Source organism: Alosa pseudoharengus, unplaced genomic scaffold, assembly GCF_046254945.1.
Source record: "Alosa pseudoharengus isolate Yale_2024_CS ecotype anadromous, Long Island Sound unplaced genomic scaffold, YU_APseudo_1.1 YU_APseudo_1.1_scf_24, whole genome shotgun sequence".
In the NCBI taxonomy this organism is placed as follows: domain Eukaryota; kingdom Metazoa; phylum Chordata; class Actinopteri; order Clupeiformes; family Clupeidae; genus Alosa; species Alosa pseudoharengus.
This window is the reverse complement of record NW_027468689.1, coordinates 10,074,971-10,088,763: the sequence shown is the minus strand read 5'-3', so window position 1 is coordinate 10,088,763 and position 13,793 is coordinate 10,074,971. Positions and strand designations below refer to the sequence as shown.

Genomic DNA, 13,793 nt, shown 5'->3' with positions numbered 1-13,793 from the left:
CAATCAAATGGCTTTGGCAAGCGGGCATTGGTTAGACAAGGAGGTCAGAGGAGAACCACCAAGCCCCAGGTAAGAGATCTCCTTACAGACTGTGTGTGTGCTGGAATGTCAAACATAAATGGTGTGTTAGACTGGTATTTCATGTTAGTGCTGGTCATTTGATATTGCCATTATTTTTAATGAAGTGTTTTGGATGGCTATGCTACCATAGTGTGTACATTATGTTATTAACAGGTATGGCCATGCACTTGCTTTGGCTGGCAACATAGCTTTCTTGTTTGGTGGGGCCACCTCAAGCAATAGCGAGGTAAGAAACAACAGTTGTTTCTGAATGTTTTAGTTATAATTACTCTTACCTTTTTTGTATTCCTAGTCAAGAATCTATGCACATTCACCATATCACAGTCAGTCTCATAAGCAAAACCTTTGGTGTGTGTGTGTGTGTGTGTGTGTGTGTGTTTGTTTGTTGAAAGGCAAAGCAGGCTACTGTTTATGTTGCACCATCCTGAACTGCATCTTGACTTGAACCTATCAATTTTCTGTATCAATATGATTAACAGGATCCAACATACCTGAGAGATTTTCACATGCTAACAGGTACAGTCCTTTTAACTTTCAGCTTTCAACATTTAATGTGGATGAAAGCATATTTTAATTCACCGATTTATGTACATGCCATTTCATAATAAACCCACATGACCTCTATTGTAGTGTCGCCCACATATGTAACATGGGAGGCTTTGCCCCAAAGTGGTGCAGTGCCCTCGGCCAGGGAGGGGCATAGTCTGTGGTGAGTGACAGAGTTAGAATTGCAAACTGTTGATTAAATAATTGACAATAAAAATAATAGTGGTCAACGTTCTGGCAGTCAGTGTAAAACAATGCAGCCGTTACTTCGCCTCTTGTGTGAGGATGAATAATCAAGGGCTGCCACCGTGTGTGCCCTTGAGCAAAGAAGACCTGGTAGACTGCCCCCTGCAATTTGTATCTCAAGTTTAAGTTCAAGTTAAAGTTTCATATACTTCATGAAGGCGTCACATCAATACCAGTAATGAAACTGTTAGACTCAGAGCCAGCTCAACTTCACAGAGGAAGTTAAAGGCACACTATGCAAGATTTTCACCTTTATGAAGCCAATTTTGTTGTTAATCCTTCACCTCCACAACAAAAGCATTTGCATTGTGTACAGGGGGGATAAGTCGCAAGAAATTTGCTATTTACAATAGCAGAGTAACAAATACATCGCGACTCTAGAGGGAGCTATAAACTCACCAAAAATACCTAAACCTGCATAGTATACCTTTAAATATAAATAATAAATAGAAAAGTTAAGAAAAAAGTAATTAATCAACAAGTCACTTTGGAAAAATGTCTCAGCTTAATGCATAAATAAGTCAATCTTATAACACTCTTCTGTAGTGTGGTTAAAGGCCAGGTTTACCTGTTTGGGGGAATATCCAGTCCAGAGGCCAAAGAGTGTCTCCCTGGGGTTTATCGCTTTGACATTGGTAAGTGAACCCTTATGAAAAAGACAGTAATGCTATAAGATGTCTGCTTAATTTGTAGATTTCATTTGATGCCGTAACTGCTCCATCTGAGCTCATGATTTTACCCCCAAACAAATAGATATCCTCGGATGATATGAAACACCACCTCTATAGTAGTTCAGTATAACATGTGATATTCTATACATCATATCCTTGCCCTCTGTAGTGTTCTGATTCACAATTGTCTGATATCTATAGTATTCCAAAAAGATTACTATATTTTGTCCCTAAATACTAAGACTCCTATAGTTCTTTTTCGTCTGTGGAGGTCAGCAATGCTGAGAGTTTGGATAAGCTGTCGAATTGCAAGTCAGAGTTTCTGATATCTTTTAATATTTAAACAAAAATTGATATTTAAACACACTGAAATTTTAACATCCTGAAAGACATAGCCCTAAATCACAACAGTGGTTAAGGTTTAATTTTGCATAAACCGTTAAGTGCAGCCAGTTTATTTGAAGTCTTTAAATTGTTTTACCGCCCTTTGCCCTGTTTTGCTCAGTGTCCCTGGCATGGGAGAAGCTCTCCATTGGTGGTGTGCCTCTTAGGACGCTCAACCACAGCTCTGCCGCCGTGGGAGACAATATCTACGTATATGGTGGTCTTCTCGATGGGGTGCCTATAGACAACCTGATGATGTTCAACACAGGTTGGTATGTCATCACACATCACAGTATGGCCTATAGGCTATATGAGTGTTATGCTGTAATGTGTATACTGTATTGTACATTCAGTGTATTGCACAAAACATGTTATGTATTGAGTTGCACAATTTGATCAAATGTTTACCACTTTGGTTTTAGTTTCAATGCTTTGGACACCTGTGAGGACAACAGGGAACATACCATCTCCAAGGTAATTCACCTGAACACAACACACCAGTATTAGCAAGGCAACTTTTAAAAACTGTGTGTTGTGTTAGTATGTCTCTGGGTATCTGTTCATGCAGGACAATAAATTAAGGTCAAAGTCCAAAGTCATTTCTATCTCTATCCTATATTATTATTGTCATGGGATTCCTTCCTTTGTTTACCTTGAATAAATTACGCCTTTATTGGACAATAGAGCATTTTTAGTATCTTATAGCCTGCAGTGTTATACTCCAGTTAACCACATTATTTGATTTTACACAAAAGCAGTGTTTTAATGTAAGGAAAGGCTTCACCGATTACACTTTGTTGTCAATAATAATTGAGAACACTAGTTAAGACAGCATAGAAAATTGTGCCTCTTTTGAGTGTAGGAAATAGGGCAGCACAATGAATTTAAACAGAAACAGGATCTCTCCCAAAAAGAAAAAAAAAATGCTCAGCTATGGCATCAAGTAAGCCAGACCTCCATTCAGAAAAGTAAAGAAGATTACTGTGTGTGTGTGTGAGCTGGAAGAGGAAACCCAATAGAACATGGAATTGGATTTGGATGTCTGTGGTATGAAAAAACACAGACCCTCGGGAAACAGAATACTGAAAACTCCTCAAACCAACAGTCATATTGCTCACAGTTTATTTTCACAAGCTTACCCTGGGATGTGTGGTTGAATAGCTGCTATGCTTTGTTGGCAGTAACAAACAGTCAAGAGGTGACCTCATGTGAAAGTGAATCTAAGAGACATCTGTTTCCTATTGAAACTCTTTCTTTATTTGGCACTGTCTCGAGCTTCACTGTTCCAAAGACCTTGGCTGACTAAACCTCTCTTCTTCTTCTCTGAAGACTGCTGAGGGTTGTCCCATCCCATGCATGTAACCTTGATAACGTTCCCTTTCTTTGTAGATATAACCACACTTTAGCTGCTGTTGGTGAGCAGATTTTCTTGTACGGTGGATGCGGGGAGGATGAATGTTATTACAAAGACATCTATGTTCTCGGCACAGGTAAATGCATGGAAATGGAGATGGAATTGGACAGCAGGCTTGCACGTTTTTATGTCAACTGACCATCAATTTCACTCTGCATCACTTTTTAGTAGGGCTTTCAAAATAACTGATTAATTTCGATTAATTAATTTGAGAAAAAATAACTGATTAAAAAAATTAGTGCAGATTAATCGATTCCGTATGACCTTTGACCCCGAGCCGTTCTAGTCAGTAAAAATTAGACTGTAAAATGAAGGAGAGAGAAGAAAATGTGCTGCCTGGATCATTGATTGGAACATTTACTTTTAAAAAATGGCCTGATGGTGTTGATAAAAAATAAAGTGTTAAAAAATAAAGTCCTCTGCAATGTCTGCAGCAAGGAATTTGCATATCACCGGAGTTCATCAACTCTATAGTCGCACATCAATGCAAAAAAATAAGTGTTGACATTGAGGGGAGTGTTAATTAATTTTCATTGTGTCCCCTAGGTTATATCTGTGGCCTGAAATGCCTTGTATGTGAAAAAAAAAACTTCTTCCCGAAGCACATTTGAATTTATTTCCTCAGCATATTAGGTCATATCATAGATTATTATGGCAATTATTTGAACAGTGAAAATAATAATAAAAGAGTTTTTGAACTTTAATGTCACTAATGCTGATTATTCAATGATGAATTTAAATATTTAAAATACCTTCCCAGCAAAAATTATATATGCGATTAATTTAGATTAATTAATCACAGAGTATGTAATTGATTAGATTAATTTTTGTAATCGATTGACAGCCCTACTTTTTAGTTAAACTGCTCTTACACAGTTTTCAAATCATGTCCTCTTGCAACTAGCAGACAAAATTGCAGTACAACCCAAATTGCTTTTACTATACACAAACATTTTATCTCTCTTTTGTTTGAGCTGCATGTAGCCTACACCATTTCTAAACTTTACTTCTCACTGAAAAGATGGAGAGGCGTGCAGCGCCTCCAGTGAGTCACTGGGCTGGATTCCATAGCCGTGGCCTACTGGTTAGCGCTTCGGACTTGGAACCGGAGGGTTGCCGGTTCGAACCCCGACCAGTAGGCCACGGCTGAAGTGCCCTTGAGCAAGGCACCTAACCCCTCACTGCTCCCCGAGCGCCGCTGTTGTTGCAGGCAGCTCACTGCACCGGGATTAGTGTGCGCTTCACCAGTGTGTTTCACTAATTCACAGATTGGGATAAATGCAGAGACCAAATTTCCCTCACAAGATCAAAAGAGGATATACTTATACTTACTTAAATATGTTGACCCTCAGGCTCACTGGAGTGGCAGCTGTGGGAGGTGAAAGGTGAGTCTCCGGTGTCCGGCGCCGGGCAGACCCTCACTGCCCACCGAGATAAGGTAAGGGGCCGAACGTCAAATGCTCTGCTCTGAGGCACTGAGCTCCAGTGTTTCCCACAGAATTGAATTCCATTTGTGGTGGTTGGTTTGCAGAATTAACTTGAATACAACAGTTTTTGACAAATTAGCACAGCGTGGTTATGATGCTAACTAGATTTATGCACAATTTAGTACAACCTGGAAAATCATTGTGTGGTGGTCAATGTTGATATTGTGGTGGGCCTCCACAAATAAGTCAATGTATGGGAAACACTGAGCTCCCTATAGACTTGCAGCGCCTTGGTCTTTAGACAAGATATAACAGTTTACACATTAGAAGGTTTTAAGTGTAATAAGCTGTTGTTTAATTGGAACATGCAATTGAAATGTAAGCTGATCCCAAATGTGATGTCCAACTTTTCTACAATATATAAATATGCCTGCTGGTATTTTGGACTCAGTGAATATCTAAACGAATGCAAATGACTGTGATAGTAACTGTGTGATGTGGTGTTTCATATCATCCGAGGATATCTATTTGTTTGGGGGTAAAATCATGAGCCCAGATGGAGCAGTTACGGCATCAAATGAAATCTACAAATTAAGCATAGGTAATTACATAGATATGACATCCCCTCTCATATATAGTTGACCTTTCACTTTTCATTGTCATGAATAAAAATAGGCATTTTAAATATAACAAAAATTTCCCTTACTAACGGCAGTCCTGTATGTTGTCGATTTTTATATATCTGTAAAACATTACCTGTATAACAATCCTTTCTTCTTTCTGAAGCAAAGATGAAGTGGAAGGTTCCACTCTATGTGGGCATTCCCCCTGCACGACGATTTAACCTCGTGACTTTCATCTTGCACAGCCATGTGTGTATCGGTTTCCATTTTCAAGAAATTATAGAAAAAAACATTTTTCACACCCCCTGAAATAACAAAAAAGTGTTATCAAAAATCTAAATTCACTACAAGTATTGTCTATACTCTTCAAAACTGTCCTGTTGTTTCTGTAGATGTATGTGTTTGGTGGCAAAAATGAAGAACAGGAGTTCAATGACTTGAAAGTGATGAAATTAATTAACCCATCAGAAAGACAACCAGGTATTTCTTCTGTCCATGTATACGATAGATGATGATAATGATCAGAACTTGCAGAGCAAAATGTTTTCAGCACTGTCTCATTTTGACATGGCAACATGAAGACTTTAATTGGAAAACCCTTATTGATCAGCAGAGGCCATGGGATTACATCATGTAAAATCAAATGAAGGCTAACAGCATATACACTTGTTTAATAAACTGGCAAAAAATGGACCAGTACTAATTCCATATCCAAGAAATACACCCCACATAGCTTGTGTTTCTGAACTGAAAACATTTTGTCCAGTCTGTTTTCATATCAAGTAATATGTTTGCCAGGGTGATTTATTGTGACCATTATATCAACACAGTAAATTTGAGGCTCTATTACACACAGATGTGATATGGGTTTGGGCATCTATAACTAATGACGCGTCTGTTTATCTCTGCCATAGTGATGAAGGAGATCCTTTCTGAATTTGGTCTCCAAGGAGTTAGTAATGGGTGAGAGCTATGGGGCCGAGGCATTTCATTTCCACATGAATTAACTGCACATAAAGTGCAGTGGTGCTTGTGCTGCAGAGAGACTGACATTTAGGATTTAAAAGTCAATATTTCTTTGAATGAGTTTTTAAATAATTCTGGTTGATTAGCCATGCTGTAGATTGTCATGCCCTTACAGCACTTAAATGTAGATTTCTCTTGGGTTTTGGGGTTTGGATTTCAGTTTCATGTCAGAAGCTCTGTGTCTGTTATTCAAATTGCCAGTTTCATTTGGGTGTTTTCTTTCTATTGCAGGTTTGCTGCAACAAAGGTTCCCAATGTGAAGTATGAACTAAATAAATCATCAATAAGCCTGACATATGAGAGAAGTGATTTTACAGAGGTACGAAACAGAATAGAATCAGCTTTAGGCTGAGCTTTAGCTAGACCAACCTTAAAAATTCAAATGTGAAAATATCTCTTGTGTGTAGCCTTAATATTTCAGTTGTTTCTGTTACATACAATATAAAATTCATCTCAAGCCTACAGGACACAGAGATTTCACTGCAGTCCGTGATGAGGCTCTCGACATGATCCACAAAGCATTTGCCATGTTGGATGAGGAGGCCCAAAGACTGAACAGGTATAGGCCTGTGCTGTGTTCCACCAGAAACTAAAGTAGAACAGACATTTCAGATACAAAGGCCAGGGGCAGAGTAAAACATCACTGAGCAATCATGAAAATGAATGATAATGTCCTGCTCACATCTTTGTCTATTCGTGTTCAGAATGTCTCAGAGTCCGACAGACAGACAGGGTAAGGTAAGAGTCTAGAGCAAATGACTGTTACCTACATAAGTATAAAGATTTGATTTAGAGGTTTTTTATCATTGTCATGTATAGGAAGACGCAAAATTATAAAACGGTACACTAAAACGTACAGTATGTGGACAGATAAACAAAGAGGCACATAACCTGGAAAGCATGGGGGAAATTAATGCAATTATCTAAAAAAATATCTTAATAATCTTCAGAACCTTGTCTACGTTCTAGAAGGAGTTGATGTGTGTGTAGGGCTGCATGATTTGAGGAAAATATCTAATTGCGATTTTCTGACAGATATTGTGATTGAGATTAGCGATATGATTTTTGAATGTTTATGATTATTGATTCGGTTCAATATTCCAAATGTCTCTTTAATTTGTAACACCCCTGATTGGTGAGCACTCCCAGTACAAAAGAAGCACAGCACCTCCGATCGACTGTAAAACTCACCAACCAGAAGTGGCACAGTCAAAGAGGATGACATGAATATAAAAGTTATAAATATTATGCACAATTATTCATAGCTTTTGAGATTAATTGCGTTAGTTGCTAAGTCAATTGCTATAATTGTGCAAACCTATGTGTGAGTGAGTGTCGACTGTAAAACTCACCAACCAGAAGTGGCACAGTCAAAGAGGATGACATGAATATAAAAGTTATAAATATTATGCACAATTATTCATAGCTTTTGAGATTAATTGCGTTAGTTGCTAAGTCAATTGCTATAATTGTGCAAACCTATGTGTGTGTGAGTGTACACATTAACTTTGGATGCTGCAAATTGATGAAGCATTAATTAAATCTAAATTTTATACCCTATCATGATTAGTTAAAGGAGAATCCGGCGATTTTTCATATAGATCTCTGTTTTTCTCAGTACTCTCGACAGTACTCGGTGACCTCGAGAAACGGAGATCTATGTCTACCTTTAAGTGTGTATTTAACATATTATGAATGCACAATTTAGACCCTGGATTAGTTCACTATTCAGATACAGCACTGATCTGGTACAGATTCACTGTGATCCATCTTAGAGATAGAGTTCTTTGGGTATTACTCCTCTAGTTCAACTCAACCCAGCTCCTGACCTCAATAACGGTGCCTATACAGTACATGCTTGCGTTGAATGCAGTGCTGGAGACGCATCTCATTCACTTTACATGGGCTGACGTTATCTGTTACCAAAGTGAATTGTGGTTCCGTTGCGTTGCTTTGCTCCCATAGTGCCCATCAACTTTTGCTGCACCAATGGACAGCAACGCAAGGCGCCAGCCAATCAAATTTCGGTTATGCTTCAAGGTATACACCATAGTATACACCCCCGACAATCGGGAAAACCCACCGGCATGCAGTAATGCAACGCAAGTGTGTGAATCTAGGGTAAGGACTGCAGACTGCTGGTGTGGCGTGAGCGTGGCATGTTTTTTGCGTGTCAGTTGTGTGGCGGCTGCATGCCGTTTTCTTGAGCCGCGCGTGTCACGCAGGCAGTGTGCAACCTGTTACCTGTTAAAGGATGTGTAATATTGACCTAAAGTGTGTTGAAACATGATACCGAGTGTGAACGTATGTCTCATAGCTCATCTCGGCTTGTCCCCTGCACTCAGAAATCTGGCGCTAGTTAGCCAATGCTACCAACAGTTTTTTGATGGGGGTGCCTCGGGCATCGGCCTAGCCATGCAAATAAATCACTGTTTTACACCATTTACGAGGCTCAAAGTAGCTCCATACTTCATTGGTAGACTTCCGAGGGCCTTGACATTTAAAAACGAGACATTGAGAACTTTGAAAAAGCACTGGTAGTTTATTTACAAGACGATTTATAGACAGTACCTAGAGTAAGTTTACCGTTCGCCGCCATCTTGAATTTAGTTACAATAAGTCGAGCGACGAGTATGAATGAACAGGTATGATAAGGGATCAGATTCCAAAAATAATTCCGTGGAAATGCATGGATTCCAGTGAATCCGAAATGAAAACAGACACGCCACGCAGCTGACACGCTCACTCAACACTGGCAGTCTGCAGCTGGCCTAAGGCTAGGAATATAGTTGCTGTTAGACCAAGCGTACGTGCGACCTGCTGCGTCTTGTCTAAATACTTGCTACAGCACAACGAGGGCAAACCATATGATTGGCCCTAGATTGCATATTGCGGACGCGTCCTGTTACTAAACGAACGTAGAATACGCGGGAGCGTTCCTATGTTCCCACAGCCCTATGTTTCCAGACCCTAACCCTAACCTTATCCTAACCTAGAAATGTGTGAACATAGGGCTGTGGGACCATTGGGCTTTGGGAACATAGGGCTGACTCCGAATACGCATGGCAGCCATGATGCGAATGCGTATGCGTAGTTAGCAGCAAGTATAACTAAACTCTAAGGAATCAGCTGAATGCCTGCTACTCTTCACTGGTAGCAAATAATCCTGTTTACAAATAGCCTATGCTGTCTGATTCAATAAGTCTACTCTGTCTGCCTGGATTAATTATCTCTCTTGAGTATGCACCCCAGCTTCCATTCCTAGATAATTCAATAACCTTTTGGTAAAAGTTGGCTCCCCCTTGCATTGTAGTCATGGACTGATTTGAAACCAGACTGATTTCTCAGACACACTAATTATCCAGTGAAGATGAGGGAGTCTGCTGCATTATGTTATCTCTGTCCCATAGCACGATAGTGACAGTTTGTTTGAATAATTTCTGCAGTTTAAAGACGAGGACTGGATTAATAGATGTGCTGTTATCTTGGCAGCTATCTCAACTAACAACTTCACCATGTGTGATGCGTGATTTTTTAGAGGAAAGGCTGAGCTTGTTCAGGCTGCAGAGGCTCTTCAGTGTGAAAAGGAGGCCTATAGAATCCACCACCAAAAACAGGAACAGGTGTGTCAGTATAATATTTCATCTTTTATCGTAGTCATAAGTTATTTTGAGAAATGGTTAATGGTTTAGGGATTATTTGTCATTTTGGGGGGCCAAGCAATAAGCTGCCAGACCCCCATTATGCTTCTACCTTTTCTCACTCATCTTTCTTCTTCCTGCAATGGGACTCTAGAACCGTATAGTGAAATATTAAAAAAATTGACACACTGATTCTTTTCACCAAGTTTCATGTCTGAGCCTTGAGCACTCTAGCGCCACCAATGGAATTAAGTTTGGGGGGCACATTTATGCTTATACATTTTGAACCATTTGCCTGATTTTCTACAATGAAGTACTATACTATTTGACTCCTTGGATCATTCCTTGGAAACTGGATTACTGGAAACTGTGGCCTGTGGGGCTATGACCTCTTCATTACTGCTTGCAGTTATATTCTTTTATTTCAGGAACTTTACAGCAGGTTTTATAGGTTTGTAGCTGACAGTAAGGTGTGGTTTGCAATATCATCATAAATATGTATGTAAAGTTATTGTGATACGACAATGTGTATCAGCATCTTAATAACTTCATTGTATATCTAAAGAAAATTTGAAAGGAGGCTGAATTTAATTAAATGCATTGCATTGAATTCAATGATATCATTGGTTATTAACTATCTGACACAAAAAAAAAGAATGATGGGCAAGTATGACACTGAGCATCTAGATAAGTTCTGTTGGGCATCTGGTTGGGCAGGAACTTCAGGAAATGCTTGAGAAACACCGGACTCAGAATGAGGCGTGGCTGCGAGCTCGAGCAGAGGAGAATGACAAGGAGAGGAAGGAGCTCTGTAAACTGCGGGTGCGTAAGCCTGAAATAACAAGAGGCATACAAAAACACACTCACACGGTCACTGAGGTGTAATGTTTTAGGCTTTTGTCAGTGTCGAAATGCACAAATATTCTAAGTCTTCTTTCAATGGTTGGTTTAGGAAGAAGTCTTGCATGAACAGGAGAAACTCAAAGAAGAGCAGAGCAACATTCAAAAACGCAGCGAGCACCTGCTGTCTATCATGCAACAGTTCAAGGGCATGTGACCAGCAGCATGCCAGAGGCTTTCACATTTATTTTGTCTAATCATAAAAATCAGTTAACATATTGTATCATGTCTGTAGCCTATGTTTTAAAATATTATATATATATATATATATATATATATATATATATATATATATATATATATATATATATATATATATATATATATATGATGTCAACAGAATCAAAACTTTTTTTCAAATTTTTTAATCAATTATTTTATGTTAAATAATGGAAAATAAGCTACTGTATCTCACAAACGTGAGTACACCCCTCACATTTCTGCAAATATTTGATCTTTTCATGGGACAACATTGAAGAAATGACAATTTGATACAATGTAAAGTGGTAAGTGTACTGCTTGTAACTGTAAATTTGCGGTCCCCTCAAAATAACTCACCACAGCCATTAATGTCTAAACCGCTGGCAATAAAAGTAATTACACAAAATGTCCAAATTGTGCCCAAAGTGTCAATATTTTGTGTGGCCACCATTATTTTCCAACACTGCCTTAACCCTGTTGGGTATAGAGTTCACCAGAGCTTCACAAGTTGCCACTGGAATCCTCTTCCATGACAACATCACGGAGCTGGTGGATGTTAGAGATCTTGCGCTCCTCCACCTTCCGTTTGAGGATGTCCCACAGATGCTCAATAGGGTTTAGGTCTGGAGACATGCTTGGCCAGTCCATCACCGTCCTTTACCCTCCGCTTCTTTAGCAAGGCAGTGGTCGTCTTGGAGGTGTGTTTGGGGTCGTTATCATGTTGGAATACTGCCCTGCCCTCCCCAGTTTCTGAAGAGAGGGGGGGATCATGCTCTGCTTCAGTATGTCACAGTACATGTTGGCATTCATGGTTTCCTCAATGAACTGTTGCTCACCAGTGCCGCAGCACTCATGCAGCCCCAGACCATGACACTCTCACCATCATGCTTGACTGTAGGCAAGACACACTTGTCTTTGTACTCCTCACCTGGTTGCCGCCACACACGCTTGACGCCATCTGAACCAAATAAGTTTATCTTGGACATGGTTCTATGACCACAGGACATGGTTCCAGTAATCCATGTCCTTAGTCTGCTTGTCTTCAGCAAACTGCTTTCTTGTGCATCATCTTTAGAAGAGGCTTCCTTCTGGGATGACAGCCATGCAGACCAGTTTGATGCAGTATGGTCTGAGCACAGGCTGACCCCCACCCCTTCAACCTCTGCAGCAATGCTGGCAGCTCTCATACGTCTATTTTCCAAAGACAACCTCTGGATATGACAAAGAGCATGTGCACTCAACTTCTTTGGTTGACCATGGCGAGGCCTGTTCTGAGTGAAACCTGTCCTGTTAAACCGCTGTATGGTCTTGGCCACCGTGCTGCAGCTCAGTTTCAGGGTGTTGGCAATCTTCTTATAGCCCAAGGTGGTTCTCAAACTTTTTCTGTCATTCCTCACTTTGGAGGTGAGGATTTTCAAGCCCCACCTGAGCCCATCATCCCAGCAAAATGGTAATGTTAACATATTATTTTTGCATTTTGGTTCCAGGTTACATTTACCATCTCGGTCCACTGGATCTGATGTTGTTTTATTTCATGTCTGTCTGTTTACGACTCCTTTGTTTGTATGTGGCTTGTTTTGAATCTATGATCTTCCGTGTCAAAAAAGAAAGGCATTAAGATAGGCATTAAAAAAAAATCCTCCTGTTCAACGTGTCCCTCTTGTCATGTCTCTATTCCCCACTAGTGAGGCCCTCTCCACACTTTGAGAACCACTGGCCTAAGGCATCTTTTTGTAGAGCAACAAGTCTTTTTTCAGATCCTCAGAGAGTTCTTTGCCATGTGGTGCCATGTTGAACTTCCAGTGACCAGTGTGAGAGCGATAACATCAAATTTAACACACCTGCTCCCCATTACATCTGAGACCTTGTAACACTAACGAGTCACATGACACCAGGGAGGGGAAATGGCTAATTGGACCTAATTTGGACATTTTCACTGTACTCATTTCTGTTGCCAGCAGACAGTAATGGCTGTGTGTTGACTTATTTTGAGGGGATAGTAAATGTTGTTACACAAGCTGTACACTGACTACATTGTAGCAAAGTGTAATTTCTTCAGTGTGGTCCGATGAAAAGATATAATAAAATATTTACAAAGATATAAGGGGTGTACTCACTTTTGTGAGATACTGTATGTGACAGTTCCCAGCTATAGCCCACATATTCTACAAGGATATGGATCTGACTGTCAGTATTTGTGTGGTGTCAATGGATGTTATAAGCCTGATATAAGCAGTGGGCTAATAGTTATCTATTGTTTATCAATTATGCAGACTCTGTAGGCCTATGAGAATGTTTTAACAACCCAGGTAGGCCCAATTCTCCAAGATAGAATATAACCAATGTTTTGTGTATCTAGTTTCAAGTTCATCTGTTAGAAAATGATGAAGTATTCATTAACTAGGCCCAGTCTATTTTTGTTGGACATTGCATAGGCCAAAACATAATTAGGTTTGGCTACATCATTTAGGCTAAAAAATGGCAGAGCAATAATTACCTAACCAGGTGTTCGAAAACAGCCTAGAAAAACATAAGGCTTTTGACAATTTTTAAATAACCTAGGCCATAACAAATGTAGTGGAATTTTTGGGAGGGCCCCCTCAAGTCCTGTCGCAGTGCCTGCGCAAGCGCAA

At 39.8% G+C, this 13,793-nt stretch overlaps 1 protein-coding gene across 1 annotated transcript; it reads left to right on the top strand.

Moving 5' to 3' along the window:
• Window positions 1–7: 7 nt before the first annotated feature.
• Window positions 8–11,126, top strand: LOC143141919 (uncharacterized). Its single transcript, XM_076302600.1, has 19 exons — window positions 8–69; window positions 235–312; window positions 563–597; window positions 712–790; window positions 1,420–1,508; window positions 2,050–2,196; window positions 2,351–2,402; window positions 3,318–3,418; window positions 4,695–4,780; window positions 5,289–5,370; window positions 5,556–5,641; window positions 5,785–5,872; window positions 6,307–6,355; window positions 6,650–6,723; window positions 6,778–6,802; window positions 6,840–6,977; window positions 9,957–10,041; window positions 10,777–10,881; window positions 11,012–11,126. Exons 1-19 carry the CDS (start codon window positions 8–10, stop codon window positions 11,114–11,116), a joined length of 1,566 nt encoding a protein of 521 aa, XP_076158715.1. The 3' UTR covers window positions 11,117–11,126.
• The last annotated feature ends 2,667 nt before the right edge of the window (window positions 11,127–13,793 follow it).

Excerpts from the sequence above, each read along its gene's own strand:
- LOC143141919 (XM_076302600.1), top strand. The coding sequence starts at position 8 with ATGGCTTTGGCAAGCGGGCATTGGTTAGACAAGGAGGTCAGAGGAGAA. Across the intron at positions 2,197-2,350 it reads CCTGATGATGTTCAACACAG|TTTCAATGCTTTGGACACCT; the intron begins GTTGGTATGTCA and ends CTTTGGTTTTAG. Across the intron at positions 10,882-11,011 it reads AGGAGCTCTGTAAACTGCGG|GAAGAAGTCTTGCATGAACA; the intron begins GTGCGTAAGCCT and ends TGGTTGGTTTAG.